Genomic DNA, 21,350 nt, shown 5'->3' on the forward strand with positions numbered 1-21,350 from the left:
TATTGCTTCTCTGCCGTGGGGAATGTGAGCCACAAGGTCCAAGTGTAATTCATCCCTCAGCTCACTACTGAGGAAGTACACAACCAGGCCTGAACTGCAGCTCTACAGAGCGAACATTTAACCAAAATATACTCATTAATGCTTATGGGACAGTCCTGATTTAGAGAGTTTTTCATGGTCTTTCACATTGTGTTACTCGACTGAACACACGGTTGCAAAGAGAGAATACAGAACCAAGATATTCCTCATCCTATTCAGTGTCACGGACAGGATTAAATTCAGAACCAAGCACAAAGCAAAACTGCATAAAGACAGAAAGCACATCATCACGCCAAAGAGAATCTCTTTGTTTAGCTCACAGCTCAACCTCGCCTTTCAAAATACAGAAACCCACGAAGAACTACAGCTAAACAAAACAGCTGGCATTTCTTCTATCAGCTACACAGTTCCTGGCGATTATATTTGTCAAATGGTCTTTCATGTTCTGAGACTGCAGTCTGCTCTCTGGGAGCTTTTTTGACTGCCTTCTTGTTTTACAAGAGCAGATAGTTTTAGGTATTTCGAACAGCTCTTAGGATTATGAAGCTTTCTTTGTTTCGGAGGGAAGTTTTACTTAGTTTTGTGGTCTGTTTCTCTCACTCCGCTTTTTCTACACTGCAGCACAAGAGGAGCAGGCAGATGGTCTGATATTATGAGACTGCATTAACCAACAGATGGACTGACTGCTCAGAGCTGAGTCGCTATGCCAGCCACAACAGCATGCTCAAGGTTTATTCCTTTCACCATTTTTTAATTGATCACTCCAACATTTCTGGCTTTTAATTCCAGTCTTGAAGCAGCAGACATGAGCAAATGACTCAAGCCATCAGAAAGCAACTGGAAGAGAAAGCATGAAATTTACTCGACCAATTTAAGATTACTTTAATGCTTTTCCAAAACAAGATGTACAACATTTCACGAAGTGTATCTGTTTGTATATTTTTCTTCTCTTTTCTCTTGCAATGAATGGGAAGTGGAGCAATTAATGTGAGGTCCAGGTGTCAGTTCCAACACAGAAAACAAGTCTGGAAAAGCTGAGCAGTGACAGAGTGTTTAGAAACATAGGGGGAAGCAAACCCGGAGCAGAAGAAACAAAAGAGAGAGGACCAGAAATGCAGAGAAAACGTCACTCAACATCTTAAAGATCAGTAGAGCAAGAAAACCGTACAGCCATTAAGGCTATGGAGCACTCACCAGAAAAGCAGCATCTATTCCATGAACATTGAAGGAGCTGTCAGTGCACTAGTAGCATCGCACTACTAGTTCTGGAATTGAATATTATAGAAAATAATGTTAAAGAAATAACTGGATTTCCACTGATGCAGCAGACACATTGCTCAGTCCCACTGCTTCTACCATACAGAGGCTTTTTGTCATATGAAATGTGATGGAGGAAAAAGACTGCTTGGATCAGAAACTTCCAGACAGATCAAGTTTGAGTTGACAGAGGAGCGATGTGAGATGATGTCTCATCATAGCTCGGAAGAATTCCTTCTGACTGTCAGAGCAGATGTTTAGCGCTGAATTATGAGGAACCTGGCAGGTATTAAAGCTTTTTAAGATCTCTTTAGCTGTCCACACATTGGCCCAGTATTATGACTCGCGCAGGGACAGCGCGGCACAGAGTCACATACCAAATGAGGCTGTTTTGGTCAGATCCTTGAATCCATCAGCCGGGAGGGCACTTCTACCATTAGAACGTCTGGTGAGCAGTAACCACATACGATGTTCAGTGGGGAGCACAGAGGCAGGAGGTGTTTCCGAGGAGGATAAAATCCCACTGCGATATTCTGAATATAAGTTTTCCATAATTAGGAAGCTAAGTTTCTGTTGGAAAAGGCCCACAGGAATCAGTACAGACTCTGGGCCACGGCTCCTTGCGCATCACTCATGGAATACCAGGGCATTCAGGAAGCGGTGTCACTGGCTTGGCAGGGAGCACATTTCCAAGCCACCAGCCAAAATGCATGACTAACATCTCCATGCACACAATTCCTGCCCGCACCGCATATAACACAGTTAACGTGACTCAGCAGTCTCCTTCAGGAATAGCGGTACGATTTTCCCAGAAGAGATTCTTTACGAGCAAACAGCTCATGTTTATGGATTAAAAATGCTTTGAACTCTTAACAGCCATTCCACTGTCAGCCGCCTCTTCAGTGTTGCCTTGAGAACAAGCACTAATACTGGATCTTTGACAGTCAATTTCATGACCTGACCACCTGGAGAAACAGGCCAGGAGGGGATTTAAATATCGTTATTTCATCTGGAGACAGGACTTGCAATCTGGCATGGGAAACTGTTGGCACAAGGAGCTGGCATCACAAATCAACTTTCTGAATTTCCAACAAATACATAATCATACACACTGGGCATTCATGTTCGTGTACGCATGCAATTGGAGGCATAGATGTGTTTTTATACTCTCTAGAACTGGTTTGTCAGCTGTATTATTCTCAAAAGCACAGCAGTAGATGAAGTTACGGAATTTTGTGGTTCCATAAACAGAGGCAAAGGCTTCTTCATCAGCACACACAATCTCATTCAGATGGCATTGAATTCTGGGTATTTCAGCCCCAACTGCAAACAAGTCTGAGAACGGCTTTACTAACACAAGACAGCCAGGAATCATCTTTGCATGTTGTGGAGAAAAAGCACCCAACTGCAATATCAATATCAATAATTTCTTCACATTCTTGAAGTCAATTTAACCAGAGCTCTCTCTCATATAAAAGTTGCGGTCACAATTGTTGCTTATTTTTTTGGACAGGAAATTGCAGTGGGTTTGTACAAAGAGTACTCGATGCTTTGATTTGTACTTCTGCTCAGAGTACTCTGAACAACCCTTGGTTTTTCTTACTCCAAATGAAAAAAGGGCAGATGCAAACCACCAGAATACCCTATAAAGACAGCAGCAGTTGCTGCAGTTTCATATTTCTACTTCTTCAGTTGGATACTGTACAGTCTCAAAACCTGCTCAAAGCTTCTAGAAGTCATTAACCACACTGTTCTTTGGACTGCTTAATCAGGAATTCATCAAAATGTGGTATGATGCCTGGGGTTCTTCTAAGCATCATTTCTGTGACATTTTTCAGGGTTCCTTTTTCAAAGGAAACTCAGCATTGAAAACTTCTCATTCAGGATGCTGCTTGCTGAGAGGTAATAGTGTGTTCATTTACAGTGCCTTGCCTGATGCTCAAGGTTGACATACTTGAATAAATTCAAGTTTTGTGAAGAATTTTTCATCCTTGAGACTCATTACAGGCTGAGGTAAAGCCTCTTTATCTCATCGTCCAAAATAAATTCTGCTTGCCTCATTTTTCCATTCCAGAATTGCCCGCAGCATCCTTTTGTTAACATGTTGTCACTGTGCAGCAGTTGCACTCAACATGATCACCACTTTTGAAGATACGCACTTAGTACCTATGAACCTACTTGATGCTGCCCTCCACTGTCTGACAGAAGAGCAAGGGACTGATCTTGTCAGATGGTTACGATGCACTCGAGTTCCTCAAGTTTCAGCAATCCTGTGAATAACAATGATCATTTCAGTCACAATGAACAGTATGTTCACTTCATTTATGGTGGCAGGAAAATATATTTCCTTTGCATTCAATACTGCTGACTCAGAGGCTGAGTCTTTTTCTGGGGTGATCTCAAAGGTGGAATTCAGTTCTGTGAGGAGGCAGCATTGGTGATTTTCAACAGGAACTCCACAAAGAAGACGCATTATTAAGGAAACAACAGTAGCGCAATGCTCAGGGATGCAAAGAAATTCACTAATGTCCTGGCTAACTTGTTGATCTTCTAAGAATCTCCAAATAACAGAAGACAGACAAAAAACATGCTTGCAGCAGCACTACGTTTTCATTTAAGGCAGAGGTTGTTATCAGAGGGCAGTCTGCCTTGAAATCAGATAATAAAAAGGGCCTTCCAAAGGAAGAATGCTATGATGTAAGTCAACATACACGGACTTTTTCAGTGTGCCCCAGCTCCACCATCTCAGGTTCCAGGTGAGCAGCTCATCCCAGGTCACATACTTACAGTGCTTTAGCTTTTCCAGAGGGTTGTCCTGAAGACTGAGACCCCCTCCCTCCAGGAGTAGTTCCACAGTCTGTGGTGTTCAGCTTCAGAACAATCCCACCTGCAACACAACACTCATGGAACAAGAGCAAAGAACCGACATGAACCCACAGTACACAGATTTCTATCGTTACCAGCAAGACTGTCAAGGATGTGATAGGCTAGTTAGTGTAGAGACACCTAGAGAAGAAATGGCAAGATAAGGCATATCAGAACAGCAGGTGTTGATGATAATGAGATTAGCAAGTCATCAAAAGCCTCCTGCCTATCTACATGTAGCTTCTCAGGACACCATGCTGGGAGACACTGGACAGCAAGTAAATTGTGATGTGTAATAGAGACACGACATAACAGCAAGACAGGCTGCTGACAGCTCCTGTCTGAGACAAGAACACAGCACATTGCTGATAACCTGCTAAAAGCCCAGAAGGCATGAGGTGGACGTGACAGGCAGCATCCTTCTTTCCCAGGATCATTTCAGGGAATCCTGGAAAGACTGACTGAACATGTTTTGCTTATGAGAATGTGCGCATGGGAGTGTAAGTGAAAGCAGTGTTGCTTTCATTTTGTTTTAAAGCAGAAGATCATCCTTTGTTAGGAGGTCTCACATTGCTGCCACAGCACTGCAAGGTGAGCAGGGATGACACACTGCCTGACTAATGCTGCACACTGTGAGGAAGAGGCGGTCAGGAGCTGGAACCTTTCCGCATTTACAGGGAACGTCCTTGGCATGACACACACATCTTCACCAGGCTCTGTACATGAGCTCACAGCAATGCTCTGTTCTCACATAACAGTTAGTTTGGGGAAGAAGCAAGCCAAAAGCACACGCAGGGACCAAGTGTTGAGAGAAAGAACACAGACCCTCAGGTGAAGGCCATCCAGGTAGGAGACTCCTAATGAACCAAGTGCTGACTATTCTAAAAGAAATATTTTTGCAAAGGTTGAGTTAAGCCAGACAAACCATGGTGCCAGGGGACAGAGGCTAATGGGTACTGAGATAGAAAAGGTGAGAACATAGAGAAAGAAGACAAAAATCCTCAGGAGAGCTTCTTGCATGTCACACAGAACAGCTGAGGTCTCCTCTAGAGAAGGAGCTCTTTGCTTGGCAGGAAGGAAGCCTCTGAGGCTGGAAGGGGAGTTAAGTCCTGGCAAGTGACTGCCCGATGAATCTCAGGTTGGAGCAGAGCATGGGGAGATCACTTCAGCATAAGCACAGAACAAAGAGACATTCTGTCTAGAATTAATAACTGTTCTGCTTCTGATCGTCTTCCACATGAAGATGTAAAATGCAGATACAGCTCGCATTTGCAGGATGTTATTATTTCAGATGAAATTCAAAATCAAAACAGGCAGGAAAGGACATACAACCGTATGCCCAACTGAATATGTAAATTCCATACTTGTGACTTACTTTCCCCTGTATATTAAAGGTATTTTTAAAAATGCACAAAGCAGATATTCAGTGTACAACATGAAATAAGACATGAGGGTCGTCCTACTTTTCTGGGTAGGACCAGGACTCAAAGAAGAAGGAAGAATTGCCTATGCTGTCCACAGGAAACTCTCTCTGTATCGTATTGGAGAAAAGTTTATTGTCCTGTTTGACCACATGGATCCTATTTCTCTCAGTAACACTTACTACTCATTACTCAGCGACCTATCGTTAGAGAACTCAAAGCACTTCCTGTGACACCAGCCACACAGTCATTGCGTTCCTTCCCCCTGTGCCTTTCTCCTTGACCAGCAGGACCAAGAACACCAACAGGGTTCCCGCACCCTTCACCCTCACCTCCCAGAACCCTGCAATCACTCTGAATACAGCCAAGGCTACTTCTAGCAGTATCCACACACGTGAGCTGCAAGATGCAATAGTGTGAGGGCTAGATGAGCCTAGGCAAGTCCTCTGCAGCATCAGAGCCCCTGGCATGCAGTAAGCCACCCAAAACAGCAAGTCACGTTGACAGATAAGCATCTCCATCCCCTACAGCGGGCAGTCTGTGATAACCACCACCCTCATTTTTCAGCTCTATCACAGTCCTTTCAGTGCACCACGGTCATCAACAAATGCCCCAAGCAGTACCACGTTGTCCCAAGCTTTCTGCTTCCCTTCGTGCCTCTGTGGCTTTAGTGCTGTGCCAAACACTACATCCCTGTGCGCTGGGCTACAGTTTTGCCTGCTGGGCCCTTCTATAGAGACAGTCTGTGTATCTCTGTAGTTTCCCAGCAATTCTCACACTCACTACACTCGTGTCTACAACATCCAGCTACAAGCACCTTTTCCTAGGTGGGCAAAAGGTAGCTTACATGCCAAAATATAGGAATTCTGATATGGGCTGTGAAACCACACTGGCTTTCCTAACTTCTTGAAGCAATTGGCCCTGATGACTTCCTGATGACATTTACACTGAAGCTTGCCTTTCTCTCCTACTCCTTGTAAACTGCATCAGACCACTTATTTAACAGTGTGATGTGGCAATGTACAACTATTAATGTATAAACATGGTGATGGTGTGCAAATATTAATGAATGAATTGCCTGTGCTTCTGGTAGACATTCTGGAAGCTTAGAAAATCTCCCAAGTTCTTGGTTTCTTTGGGCAGTATCAAATTTACAAGCTGTAAGGTGAATGAATGACAACTGCAGTTCATCATGTGGAACAGGGTTTTGAGGTTGATAAGCTTTGCACTGGAAGCTGGGGAGGAAGCAATAGCAATCAGGCTGGAGAGAGACAGAGCAAAAAAGAATCACCAGAACTTTGAAGGTGAAGTTAGTATTTGTGGTTGTATATAACTCTGAACAAAACAGACAATGGGTGGCATGTTTTATTTACCAAATAAATCTAGGTCTGGCTCTCAGGTGAAAAAAACTTTTTCATCTGGTCAGAAAATGAATCATGATTACTTTATAAGCCTACATCAAACAACATTCAGCGTCAGGACTTAGTATTGAGGCCTCTTCGATTCCCAGAACACCAAATCTCAAATCTGCATTTAATTTGGAAGCAAGCCAGAGATTGTTATAGTGCATGCGAGGCAGATTGAAGCACTTTTCTTAGAAATGCCTATGTTACCAATAGTAGTAAGCACCGATATTACAGTGGTGCTGGGAGATGCTGAGCACTGCAATGCTGTGCTCAGCACTGTTCTGCACAGCCCAAGCATATTTTATCTTTAATGCCCTGGAAAGATTCTGGAGATGATCAGAGCAAACGCATGCATATGATTATTCAAGAGACATGAGTGTGGAGGGTGAGGGTAGGGGTCATGTGCATAGGCTAGGTGGAGGAAAAAGTAATCTTACAAGAAGAGGGATTGAAACAAGGGGATAGATTACATATCCAGTGAAGTAGAGGACAGAGCCACACCACAGCCTTGAACTGCAATTACTGCCCAGCACTACCCTGGTCTGTAGGTACCAGCAGTGAGTATCCTCAAGAGTTAAAATGGGGAATAAATATAAATAAACATTGGGGCAGATATGCTTTGTTTTATTCTATCAAGGTTGGGCGGAGGAGTTTATGAATTTGAACTAGTTAGTCAGGGCTTTTTGCTGCCTCAGGTTACAATCAGGTTTACATAATCTTATTCCAACTCAAAGCATTTCATCATTTTCTTGTTGTAAAAACTTATGGCTTTAAGAAAATGAGGTAAAATCCCTCCTTAATCCTGCTCTATCTCAGAACAATACCTTGGCTGTCTCTCACTCCTATTTCTTTTCAGAGAAGTGTTGCCAGTTGCCTTGATACCAAATTGACTAATAGACATGAGAAAAGCAGCTGTTTGCTGTTGATAGATGCAATACCACACAAAGTCAGTGTAAGAAATTAAAAGGTTTGTTTACAGCTATCTCTGTAGCACTGTTTAAGACCTAAAAAGGTCAGGCATGGTGACAACAACTAATAACACATTAATCAGATGCAATTTCTCAGACAAAATGTGAGCTGGGATCATCTGGTCACCGACAAGACACTTGAATATTTGATAAAAGTGAGACTGGGTATCTGATTTACTAAGCTCAACTACGTACATTATCATACGTGTTCTTACAGTGAGGAGAGAATGTATAAATATAAGTGAATTTTGTAGTGGTCTCCATGGTTACAACTACCATTTTTCTAATATACACCATTGTCTTCAAATGCTTAATTTTCCATGTTTCAATTGCTGAGGCTGAAATTTTCTACCAGTGCTCATTGTTTCCAGGTGAATTCTCTAGCAATTACACTAGCAAATGTACAGAAGAATTCTAGCAGATCCTTAATGCTGAAACAGCGATTGGGAATCTGGCAGGGACTTACTGTTATCATCTGTTCCCATCCTCTCAAATTTACCCTGTGGCTTGCTCACTTTTAAAGACTCAGCAGATCCTGCTAGAAGGCTTTGTGCTGAGATTTCCAAATGTAACATCTACAACGAATGCTTCAGATCTTCATTCACCACCTTTTCTATTTCTCCGAGTTTGGGCGGTTGGTTACTTGCTAAATTTAAGCTTTTGGAATACCTGATTACTGCTGTTCCCAATTTCCTAATAAATTTTTACTAACTTTAACCTCATACAAGTATTTAGCAAATAAGTGACCGGTTGCTCCTCTTGTACATTGCAGGTGTCCTGTGGTTGTCAGTAGTATCTGAGGTGTTATACATCATGCTGTTAGTCGTCGGATTCAGCCTTATGTGCCTCGAGCTCTTTCATTCAAGCAGTGTAATAGATGGGCTCAAGTTAAATGCCTTTGCTGCTGTCTTCACTGTGCTTTCAGGTATGAATGTTCCTTTCCCTTTTTGCCATAAAAATGGGACAAATCAAAATGCTAAAACTTTCAAGGAATAAAAACTGGGGGCTATGAGACTCTTTTATCCCCACTGAACTATCACATTTCACTGCAAGTTGGGAGCAGGAGCAGCATAATAAAGTCGCCTCTTGCCAGGGAGAAGTAAAAGAGCACAGTCCCAATTTCACAGTGGCAATGCAGTAATTAGCCTCTCCCACACCCTGCACAGCCACTACCATTGACAGCAACATCACTTTGATAATGCAATAGGAAATGAGAAATATATTGAGTTGAAAAATATTTTTTCCGTGTTAATCCTAAGAGTGTATGAGGGCTTGATGCTCCAGACCAAAGAAAGATGTTTATCTTGTTCTTTGGCAAAACTGAGAATGAAAAGGATTCTAGTAATCACACTTAGGAGAAATCCCAAGAGTAAGTCTGGGACATGTATATCCTTCAGAACAACTGGCTCAGGCTATTTTCATGCTCTGTCTGTATTCGGAGCCTTTCAGTGTATGAACTTACGGAATTCATTTGTCTAAAAGAAGTTATCACATCTAACCGTGTAGTGAAAGACCACTTCACCTCTACACTGGCTCACAGCTCCCCTCCCCAGGATTTATAGAAGCAACCAGCCATAGCTGGCTTTTGTGAGCACTGCTGGATGGACTTCTCTAGCAGAAAGAACTTCCGAAATAACAGAGGATTTTGTTCAGCTGTATTTCAAGCTGAAAGACCTCATAACATGCAATGCACGTTTCTGTGAAGGGGCGTCCGTGTTCAGGGACTGCCTCAAACTGAAACACAGTTAGCGGTATAAAACTTTGATCAGAAGTGGATCTGAGAGGACAAAAAAAAGAAGTCTGCTAAAAACTACCAGAGCATAATTTTCTAGCTCGGATGTCACTCCCAACCCTCTTCCCATTAGGCAGAAAAAGTAATAAATGCCAGCTTCAATTTCATCCCTGTGTTCCAGCAACCCTTGTTCACGACCTCCTACTCACCTGAGTCAATGGACTGTCATCTTGGCCTCCCACTCAGCGAATGGGCTGAACATTGCTGAAGCATCCATCTAAGTTTTGTAGGAAAGAAAAGAACAGAACAGCCTTGCTGAAGTTAGTCCTGGCTGTGTCAAACCTCCTGACGACTCTGAGTGACAATGACATGCCTCAGGGTAGTCTAATATTTTAGCAAGGCTGAAAAGTTACTGGCAGAAGGTATACGAACAGCAAAGCACAAATTTTAACATCAATGCCATAACCATCAGCTGGAGAAAAATCCATTTACTTAAGAAGTATAGCAAGTTCCCAATGAATTGTGGAAATTAAACGCAGCCAGAGATGAGGAAGGCATGTAGCAGCGTGCTGTACTCCTGCTAGGCCACCCACCCTACCAAAATCTCATTTCTGCCTGGGGCAGCTGCTCTTTCCTCCTCCTGACTACCCAGTGCGTCACACTGACATGAAGCAGCTGAGCAGTACCCTGCAGTTTCCTGCAATAAAATATCTTCGTTCAGCCTGTGCAGCAGTTTGCATCAAATACAAGTTTTGTCTTGCTGAAGGTCCTGCTTAACCTATTTGCAGCAGAAACACATCGTTCCCCCTGGCTTCCTCCCCCAGAATTGCCCTGAATCATCCACAAGTGCGATGTGAGACCAATGAAGTGCTTTGGATTCTGGGAGTAAGCAGGAGTCCAGTTAAGAAGAGCCAAAATTTGGGTCTAGGGGAGAGAAAATTGGGATCTGCCACCTGGAGGAAAGGCACCAGTGAAAAAGTGTGGATGGTCTGAGACAACAGGTGATTTCAGTTAAGGGGCAAAGCGTAATGCGACCTGCTGGGGCAGAACATCCGTATTTCAAAGTGCCTGGAACTGCTGTTTCAGCGCAAGGGGCTGTCACGTCTGTAGGAAAGTGGATGGTCTTGCTTTACTCTCAGCTCACTGCCCGAACCCATGCTTTTGGTGAGCTTAGCTGCACTGCTCGGTACTAAAGCAGCCGTCTCTCTAGCTACTGTAGCTAGAAAGTTCTCCGAGCATCAGAGGTGCTACTTGCCACCACTTCTTGAAAAAGAGAAGTTTGCTTTTCTTCAGCAGGTGTAAAAATACAGGCAGATTTTTCTGCTGAAGCTGAAGAGCCTTGCTGGCCGGCTAAGTGGTGGCAACGTGCCCTGTGACCTAACTGCAGCTCTGCTCTTCAGCGTCATGGGGAGCGCAGTGCCTAATAACGCTGCCTGATCTTCCAGTTGCACTTACCTCAGCAAAATACAGTTGTGTCACAAAGCAAGCATCATCAGAAGTATTCCTGTGATACTAGGAATACTGTTATTAACTTAGCTTTCTTGTGTAAGATCCAAGTGTTTTATAAGCGCACAAATTTACATATCAATTATTCAGCTACAATATTGTTCTGTTTGGAGTTGACACGTCCAGCCTAGCATTGCCTACAAAAGCCTCTCTTCTTGTACTCTTACCTGAGGCTTGTGTGAGACGGGCTGTGAGATGCCTGGTGGGTGGCATACCCTTGTTTTGCAGCAGCGAGGTTGGTGGTGATGCTAATTGTGCAGTATTTGCTTCAGCGGTTTTCTTTAACTTTTCTCTTAATTGAGGATCCAATACGATGTCAAACAGCAAGCTCTCAGTCACACCTTTCCTCTGCACACACCTCCTCAGTAGAACAGGAGGCATGAAAGTACAGCAAAGCCTTCACTGGAGCTTTCAGAGCATTTCCAGCAGTAGCTGTCTCTAAAATTGTAAAAAAAAAAAAATTTCAGTGCAAGAATTGCTGTTCTGATCTCTCCTTCTTCCCAGGTCTCTTGGGGATGGTGGCACACATGATGTATACTCAAGTGTTCCAAGTGACAGTGAGCCTTGGGCCAGAGGACTGGAGGCCACATTCATGGGACTATGGATGGTCCTTCTGGTAAGTGTCACCACCCTGTCGTTATCTTTTCATTTTTGAGTTGGTCCATCAGTCTGTTGGGAGATTGTACACATCATCTCAAATTGCCGGGAACATGCATGTGAATTTCCAGCTGCCAAAACGCTACGAGCAAAAATCCACCATGGCCATACTATCACTGAAGTGTTAGAGGACAGTTATCAGTAATTGTGCAGCAGCAGCTGTGCATATCAGCAGGTACATAGCATTCCTAAATAAACAGCAGCCACAATTACCAACACAGATTGAGCACTCTCATTAAAGTTCAATTTAGGTACATAATTACCATGGCATTTCAAAGAGTTTTAAGGGGGTTTTGTTGCTGTTGTTTATCATTCATGTCTCCTGTTGAACCTTACAGTGCAGTTTTTAAACGCAGCTGCAGAGGAATGCATAGTGCTCCCAGCATCCCAGCACCACGGTCATTCCCTGTGAATCATGGGGAGGTTTGGGACGACAGACATTTTGGAGAATTATTATTATATATATATATATAATTTTTCTTTTTAACTTTCCTATTATCTTTGAAAATTACACAGAAATAGTTTGGTCAAGATGCATCAACAGCATTACATCATTTGCAAGTTCATAAGAAACTCGATAGGAAAAGGAGAATGCGGAGAATAGAAAGACAAGCATTGCAAACAACATTCACATCCCTCCAGAAGCATCAGCTTCTTTGTATGGCTGATGGGGAAAACACTTCAGAAATGGAAAAAAAAACCTGAATATATTGCATTATTTTAATTCCATCTCAAAGCTCAGACAACAATCTTTGCAAACACCAATAAATGAATACAAATACATCTTACGCACAGCACTGCAGGGAGTTATTAGTCTCTCCTTCTCTCCTCACTAGACTATGTTTCATTAGAGGAGTTATTAACATTTTAGTAACACAGCATTAAATATAAACATTATTTTAAAAATGCACCTTAGTATCTGTATTAATGGTAAATATTCATTATCGCATACAATGATGAGCTTATAAAAAAAGAATATATTGTATTTATAAGAGTTTACAACATATGTAATAATAACACTATATTTATTAACATAATTAAATAGTAATGCTTGCTATCTGTTTTTAGTAATCTATTTTATGATTTACTGCAAAACTAAGAATTCAGAATGTTGCCAAATGTCTTGCATGACAAATCAATCATTAGAGTATTCTCTTTCATCTTGTGCAAGACAAGAGGGGCACCATGTCTCAAAACAGCCATCAGAGGCCCATGGGTCCTGTATGGCATCCTGCTAGAGCACCTGCTAAAGCACAGAGAATTGCAGGAGCACTGAAATGAGTGCCAGGGATCAGCCCCAGAGCTAAGAACCAAAGGGCACGAATGCAAATCCAGACTATCATTCATTTTCCACGTGACAGGGGGAAAACTATTTTTTCCTGTAACTCTATTTCTGCTCTACCAAATGGGAATGATAACGATAGCTCTCCTCACAGTGAGGAATAGTTGCTTGTGATCTGCTCAGGTGTCACAGGGTTCACAATGCACCCTTTGGACCACGTCACCTTACCCCATTCCCAAGCCTTTGGCAAAGCCTGGCACAAGTCAGCAGTGGGGCAGGGGGTCCTCCAGGCAGGGAATTTCAGCAGGTCAGAGGACTGATGGATGTCCAAGCTTGGCCCCTCCAGAAAGAAAACAAATGCACGAGTCAGAGCTGTTTGAGCCACAGAACAACCTGAGCACAGCCCTTAGCTGAGCCACCAGAGGCAGTGCAGATGCAGTCCTACCACACCTGGTCCACAGCTGGCATGGAGGGCATTGCTGCTAAAGAGGTCTCCACTAAGGTAGGATACAACTCAGTGCTCTTTACAATTAAAAATTAAATTTAACCAGGGTCCATAGAAACTAAAATGTATCAGTTGTCTTAAGATGATTTTCTAAATGCCAGACCTGAGGTTACATCCAGAGTCTTCGTTCTGCATTTCCTTCTCTGAACCTTTCAGCATTTCTGAGTTAATAATTAGAAATTATCAGAAGCCTTCAAGAAAAAATGTCTCCATATATTATTCACCAGGCACTAAGCAGGCACAGCGAAGCGTGTGGTTTCAGCTGGCTTCTTCCTTCATATCAATTAGGAGACCAGCTGGAAATGTTTGAGGATGTTGGATCTTCTCCGCACACTGTACGAAGCCACTTGCAAGGCTTCCCCGTGCCTGGACACACATAGCACAGGTTTCCTTCCCAGTTCTCCACCCAACCACGGAAAACCTAAGGGAGCTTCATCCTCCCAGGGTTCACTGCACTTGCTTCTCATTTGGTTGCATCTGGCAGAGAGGTTCAAAAATGCCGAGGAAATGGCTGCCTCTACACACTTCATTGCCATGGGAGTCCCTAAAGGACTGTTGTTATGCACTGAATTTTGAAGTCACTGAAATGAGCCATTTCTGTTTACTTGAACCATTTTTCCCCCAGATTTTTCAGTTCATGAATATGTGTTCTTTGCTTAATTTTCGACGAAGAACTGTTTCCTTGTCTGCAGAACACTTGCAGAATGAGAAAACAGTTCATGCTGAGGGCTCTGTTTATAATGTTTATTTATGAGGTAATGCTATTGTGCTATGTTTTTTCAGCTCTGCATAATTTATATCAGCGTTAAAATTGGTTATAGAAAAGATGAAAGAAAGGAGCAGGTTAAGTGTGTAGCTGACAGACAATTAAGTTAACCTAAGTCAGTTAAGAAATCAATGTGAACGATGCGTACCTGGAGCTGATGGGCTGAATGCGATGTCCAGGGGAGCCTGAACACAGATAAGTTCTGCAAACAAAAGGAGTTCTTCATGCTGGGAGCCCCATGCTAACACTGCTGCTCCAGCCAGGCACTGCCACGGTCACTTCTTTATTTCCACTTCCTTCTCCTGCTGTCTCCCTGTGCTCCTCGTTGTCACTTGCATGTGCGCTGCCACGGGCTGCCCAAGGCTGGCTAGCACTGCCTGCATGCTTGGGTCATGGCCCTCAGGTTGGGGCTCTCCACAAAATGGAAATGCTGTCTTCTGTTCTGGCTGGGCTTTCAGAGACTGGATGTAAGCCAGGAATGCTAGAAATGACCCTGAACCAGGAAAAGCATAAAGATGTTAATCTGATGAAAGTAAAATGGAATAGAAACCACCCATCAAGTTGTGCTGGGAGTCAGTCTCCCACGGATGCTCTCTTGAGGAATTACAGTTTTCTGCACAGCTCCTTCCAGGAGTTCCATGCTGCATTTAGCACTTGCCTGCTAGGATCTGAAATACCGCAAAGGGAAATCAAGACATGCTGGACTGTTCTGTCAGAGTGCCCAGAGCGTTAAGATTAGCACTCTTCCATATGGTTCCCCATGGGATTGAAGCTGTGCCCAGCCCTTAGCACAGCATCCTGCCCGAGCATGTGCCAGAGGTCGCTGGAGGTAAGATGAGGAGAATGGGTTTGTCACTGCTGACTTACCTGCCCGGTCACATCTGTGTATGTGTGTCTCTTGCCTTCAGAAATATAACGTGAGCTACTGTCTTAACCCAGCTGTCTGCTGGTTTCTCTCTCCACAGTCTGGCGTGGGGTTCTTTCACCTGCTGCATGGCGGCCTCCGTTACTACCTTGAACTCTTACACTAAGACTGTCATTGAGTTCAGACACAAGCGCAAAATCTTTGAGCAGGGCTTTCGAGAAGAACAGAACTTCCTAGACCAGGAAGCCATCAAGTACTTCAGAGAAAGGTCAGTGCAGACAGTCTCTCGGTCAGTGGAGGTTTTCATGGACTCTGCTAGTCTCAGAAAATCCAGGCATGTGGGCCAAGTCCCTGTGATACTTGGAGAAGATGTGTGTTAAAGAGACAAAAGATCCCCCGTGGTCTGTTTTTATTTAAGCTTTGTGATGTCCCAGTGCCTGCCTGTTCTTGTCTACTCATTAAGACACAAGACTGACCAGTCCTTACAGTAAGCATCTGATTCATAGAAATTCATATGAAGCTATATCACAAATGCAAGCAGATATTCCTTCCCTGAAAAAAAGGTAAACCTGGGGGGTATAGCAAATGTTACAGCTGTCCTTTCTCAGAGCATGTAATGGGCAATGCCTTAAAATCCCTAATAGCTGCTGAGATGTATTCCAGTCACCACTGGAGTTGCCATCTTCCATACACACATGCTACAACTCATCCCGAACTCCTCCTCACAAAATCGTGCATCTGTCACACTGCAGCGCTACACTCCTCTGCAGAAACACCCGCGTTTCCACCCACACTGCTGCCAGGGTCCTGGATTCACTCCAGATCCCAACTGGGCTCTGAAAGCCCACAAACTCTCCTTTGCTCTGCCTCTGAGCACAGCCTGTCCCTGTGTACTGCCCACCCCACGCTGAGCCCATCACCATGCATGGCCCATCAGCACACACTTGCAGACCTGGGTGGCTCTTCAGAGCCAACTGCTCGGGACCCGGCTGGTCCTCACCACAGAGATCTCAGTTCCACATGCAGCTCTTTTCTTGACCGTTATGACAAGAGCAGCACTACCAGCAACGCCTCTCGCAGGCACTTCCCACTTCCTAAGAACACCTTTCCAGTCCTTCAGAGAAGAGCTGTCACTCTGCTCTGCATTTCACCCCGTATGTTCCTGCTGCAACACCCAGCACGCCAGTAGTGCCACCTCCCCCCCTGTAGTGAGAGGGATGCAGGGCAGAGGTACAAACACTGTCTACACTCAATCTTGGCATACGCACTGCTCTTCCCCTTCACACACGACTTGCCTCTCACACACTCTTTGGCCTCCTATGTAATTCCACGTTTGGTCATGCCTTCCCTTTCCCTTTCCCTGCACTTCTATATACACAAAGACTTTCCCCATACACACCTATCAGCAGCAACCTTCACCTCGCTGCCTGCTCATCACAACCATCTATGACATACATCATTCTCCTTTTCCAAGAACACTCTGGGTCAGCCTGCTGTCAGCCAAGCCCTGTGCCCTGGCCATTGTTACCCAGCTTGCTTCTCTTGCTTGTACCAATGCAGTCAGTCACACCTGGTGCTTGTCACTGGTGGGGTTGTGCCTGAGAACACAGCCCATGTGAGCCACTGGAGCAATTCCACTTGCTGGAAGCAGATCAGCCACTCAGGAGGGTGCTGACACATCATATTACATAACTTAGTTTATTGCCTATGGAAAAAATATTCAATAAAAGGCATAGAAAAGACCTTAGACTTTGCAGGATCCCTCTGAAGGGCACTGCGGGTTCATGACTAGGGCATAGGTATGCCATGTTAGAAAGTAGGCTAATTTATTCTGAGTTCTGTAACTTCCTTGTTAGCTGAAGTGGCTGCACTGAAATTCTTGCTGTCCTCCTTCTTTGACAAGAAGCTTAAGGCTTTGCTTAAAACGGCAGAATATAAAGAACACAAAAATACTGACCTCAGACAACAGGGAAGGTGTGAGAGTCTCCTTAGGGGACCTTTATGGAACGAGGAGCTGATAAGTTCAGAGAATCCTCACCAAAAACCTGTTGCTGGAAGCAACGTAAAAATATTTTGGGTAAAGCATACCTAAGGAGCATTTGTTCTTGTTCTTCTGACCAAAGCAGCAGGTTCTCAGAGGTGGAAGAATGTGGCTGGGAAGCTTTGAGGAGACAGGAAAGCTGGCAGGATCAGACATCTCCGTAGCAAATTGAGGAGTTCTCCTGAGCAGGAAGAATGAGAGATCTTATTGCTTGTAATGTCGCTTTGGTTAGTCAACCTTAAATAATAGTCTGTGCTGACAGAATTGTTCCTCTGTCCAATTTTGAGTTTTCACTCTGCCTTTCAGTCTTGGAAGGATCACAGAAATGACCCAACCAACCATCACTTTCTTCATTTTGTATTTAGAGGTGGCGATTAACTTCAAAAAACTCTTTGTGTGAAATGAATATACACAGGGAAGGAGAAGTGGTCACCACGCGCCTCAGGGGAACACCAAGTGAGGGGAAAATAGTCAGCAGAGTTACTGAACTGAGAATTACAGATGTGAGACCAGCAGGATCGTAAGCAACAGTGTGTTTTGTCACATTGAGAAATGCTAAGGAAACTTGATGAAATATCACTACTGCCATTTCTGGAACAGTAGCAAAAGACATTAACAACATGGAGGACTGTAACCCTCTTCATCCCGCATCTGCATTGTGCAGTTTGATCTGTGTGCTTTGATTCTTCCTGTGTCCACACCAACACATCCGATGAGCAAGTCTTAGTCCACAGTAGCAGCAAGCTGAATGCAGCAGCACAGGTTTGTTTCACTTCTCTTGGGTGCAAGGTTTCATTTTACCTATGCAACTAGCAGGGTATTTAACACACATGGCCAAGAAAAAAAGAGAGATGCTACCTTGCCCAGTATAAATCCATGTGTTTGTTAACTCTCCTTTTTTACACATCACTCAAAACAAGCTCCAAACCAAGCAACACGTGAAGGAACAGTCTGTTCCTTGTGGTTGCTCTGTGTACTGGTCAGGGATGCCCTGAGTTTCATGTTTCTGTCTCTACCGCTTGCACTATGGCAGGACTGTATATTTTGTTCACTCCTTCCAGCTTCCTTGCTCAAGTTAAGTTTGTGAGAACAATGCACTTGTTGGCCATCCTCCTTTCTCCTTCACCCACACGTGGCAAACACAGCCCAAGCACGGCCTGTTTCCAAAGTACAATCACACCACGTGCACGTAACAGCTGCAGCAGATAACTAGACGTCCCTCAATGGACCCCCGAAATGAAGCTGCTCCTTTTCATAAAAGTAGCTAAATATACACATTTGCATGGCATCCATCCTCTTCCCATCCATGGTAGGGAAACATAAAGCCCAGACCACGCACGCAGCCCTTGGTCTTGCTGTCACAGCTCTCATGCGGAATGAACATCTCTGCCACATCCCTGCTCACGCTGCACTGACACCCCACAGACCTCTCCTCAAACCCATCTCAGCTGCCGATGCCTTACATTTCTGTACTGGTAATTACAGCATCCTTGCAATGTTTTTAATTAGCAAGTTGTTGATACTTGAGCTCAGATTCCCTGTCAACTAATGTGCTTCGTGATTATGATTATTTATTTTTTTTGCAATATTTTAACTGTTGTATCTGAATATGTAACAAGAAGTCCAGAGACAGCATTACCATGGAATCATCCCGGAGATCTAGAGCTGGGCAGCAATACAGGCATTTTTTTATTATTATTATTATTTTTTAAATGTTAGAGCACTGTCAGCCAGCACCAGCACTGTGACCAGGGTGTGCTGTGAATGCAGCCGTGCTGCAGCACCAATTAGCAGCACAGTGCTTCTGGATTCTTTGTGTCACCAGGGAAGTGCCGGCAGCTCCAGCAAGGACGTGACTTCCTCTAGCTTTGATCTTCCTTTGCACAAATAGAAATTAACTTGGATTCTCCTTCCTTCCTGGGCATGTATCCAGGCATATTTTTCCTTCCCTCCTACTCCTGCACCTCCATGTTCCTTTTCAAACCTTATAAATAAATCCCTCCAGCCCCTTCCCCTTCCATTTGTGCATATCACTTCCCTCTTCCTCGCATGTTTCTCTGCCTTGGTTCACATTCCGCACCGACCGTACACTTGCAGTTAGCCTCTGCATTGAAAAAGACTCAGTGCAATGGGCAGTTTTCTAAGAGGAAATTATTTTTTGGTGACAGTTTAAGTCTTAATGTTAATCTCCACAGCTGCAATTCATCATTTGGGAGACAGGAAAAAAAGTTATCTCCATTTTGGCTTGGGGTCCTTTCCAACCCAAGCTATTCTACGATGATTTGCTGCAACTTAAGTTTTTGGCCCCTGCTCCCAGATATGAAGAAGTTTGTATTACGAAAGATAACTGACAATAAAACAGCACTGATCTTGCAAGTGCTCTGTCAATCACAGCATCACTGTATTGCATTTCATTTTTACCACATGTAACTGCATCAGCTTCTCAAGAGGACTCCCTATAATCCCACCAGAAGAATCACCAGCAACACGTTAGATGAAAGAGCTGTGATGTTCCCTTGAGAGCCCCTAACTCAAGATGTGTGCACGCATTCTACCCCATGCAGAGGATGAGACATCAACACATGGCTCATGGCCCTGACACCTGATCCACCTCAGCTGTGATGAACACAGTGCAGACCTTTAAGGCTTCAAGGAGGAAGATCAGAGGCAAGGGAACAGTAGAGGCTTTGGGTGAGAGTATGGGAGAACCGAAGCCTAGGGTCAGGGATAGGGGAGCTGAAAGAATGGAAACCAAATTCAGGTGTGCTCTTCATGGAGTGGGACTAGCACTACCCAAGCAAGGAATAAGAAGTTATTGAAATGATATGAATAAACGTGAACGAGCCACTGACCTCTTCTACTGTCGACACGAGGAGGAAGAGGAGCAGGTTTTAGGAGGGGTGCTGAGTCCCACTGGTACTGTGGCTACTGCAGAGGGGTCAGTCAGCCATCCTGGCACCGTAGCAGAAGGGCCCCAGTCTGACATCCAGCCTTTTACTCCTGTGAAGCATTGTAAATCTCACTTACTAGTGACTTGAGCCAACATACCGATTTATCACGTAAATCTGGAAGGTTCAGCCTCCCACAGTTAATTCATCCACAGCACTGTATTTGCCAACTCGCAGCTGTCCATCAAAACCCTTTGTGGCACTGAGCTGGTCTCACAGCATTTTTCTTGCTGAGCCCTTATTCTGATCTGCAAAACCAGTGAAACATCAGGCAGATGCTGCTGGTGACATTCTAACTTGAGCTGAGCACAGACACTGATACCAGCACAGAAATCTTGTCTCTGCAGGGCTAGAACATGTAGTTTTGAAATACTAGGAGTAGTTTGAAACAGATGTCAGGACCAAAACTATTCCTGCAGAAGTAATAAATCAGGACTGTTCCTAACTCTGAGAATCAGAGCTTGTCCAGTCATCATTTATAAGCACTATTTTTTTCTTTTTTGATCATTTCTTTCTCCAACTTCATTGTACTCACATGAAAATGCTGTGCAGATCACATTGTCCAAAGATACGCTCACCTCTTGCTCAGATTCCTAACTGGGTCACCTATATATTTGAACAAGTTTTAAGCTACTGACCTACAGCACCTCCCCTTTACAGTGCCAGTGTCTTTTTCTACAGACATCAATAAGAATTTCAAATTTAACTATTCACCTTTGATTAGCACACAAGGATAAGCGTAACATTCTGCCTTAGATTTACTCTGCAATTAATTCTGCAGCACAGAAAGGTTTATCTGCAGAGCTGTCCCTTTAGAAAATTACCCAGACTGGCATCTAAATGGTATAGCACTAGCAACGTATCCACTTCCAACACACATGTACTGTACAATGTTGTTAATCCCCAACACTTAGATGCATCCTAAAAAGTGGAAAAAAGGGAGAGATGCAGCCCTGAGCCCCTCATTTCTATTCCCCATGGCCTCTTTACTTAAGCTTTCCCCAGAGAGGGGCAAAGCTGATGGAACTGAGTCCTTCCTGAGCCCATTACAATCTCCATAGCGGGCCTGGCTGGCTATAGATGGAGGAGCCC

The 21,350-nt window shown here is 43.9% G+C and overlaps 1 protein-coding gene and 2 long non-coding RNA genes across 18 annotated transcripts in view; 1 reads left to right on the top strand and 2 right to left on the bottom strand.

Annotated features, from left to right (window-relative positions):
* Nucleotides 1–15,408, bottom strand: part of LOC110406078 — a 41,590-nt gene extending 26,182 nt beyond the window's left edge. For all 14 annotated transcript variants that reach the window (XR_002443248.1, XR_002443257.1, XR_002443256.1 and 11 more), the window contains exons 1-7: nt 15,272–15,408; nt 14,553–14,897; nt 13,362–13,473; nt 11,362–11,632; nt 9,898–9,965; nt 4,084–4,183; nt 1,234–3,566 (exon numbers count right to left, since the gene is read on the bottom strand). This is a non-coding gene — a long non-coding RNA (uncharacterized LOC110406078). The remainder of the gene's footprint in view (nt 1–1,233; nt 3,567–4,083; nt 4,184–9,897; nt 9,966–11,361; nt 11,633–13,361; nt 13,474–14,552; nt 14,898–15,271) is intronic.
* Nucleotides 1–21,350, top strand: part of GSG1L (GSG1 like) — a 57,233-nt gene that overhangs the window by 25,937 nt on the left and 9,946 nt on the right. For 2 of the 3 annotated variants that reach the window (XR_002443243.1, XM_021412100.1), the window contains exons 3-5: nt 8,729–8,881; nt 11,699–11,810; nt 15,370–15,537. Coding sequence is in view for 2 of the 3 variants with exons in the window: in XM_021412100.1 (XP_021267775.1) it covers nt 8,729–8,881; nt 11,699–11,810; nt 15,370–15,537 (433 nt within the window). In the remaining variant the exon portion in view is untranslated. Of the gene's footprint in view, nt 1–8,728; nt 8,882–11,698; nt 11,811–15,369; nt 15,681–21,350 lie in introns of those variants that run through there. The other variant, XM_021412099.1, reaches the window with a different exon arrangement.
* On the bottom strand, nt 17,125–21,168 carry LOC110406081. The gene is made up of 3 exons (XR_002443259.1): nt 20,359–21,168; nt 17,358–17,491; nt 17,125–17,266 (listed from the first exon to the last, which is right to left on the bottom strand). It is a non-coding gene; the product is annotated as an uncharacterized LOC110406081 (long non-coding RNA).

This window comes from Numida meleagris, chromosome 13 (assembly GCF_002078875.1).
Source record: "Numida meleagris isolate 19003 breed g44 Domestic line chromosome 13, NumMel1.0, whole genome shotgun sequence".
In the NCBI taxonomy this organism is placed as follows: Eukaryota; Metazoa; Chordata; class Aves; order Galliformes; family Numididae; genus Numida; species Numida meleagris.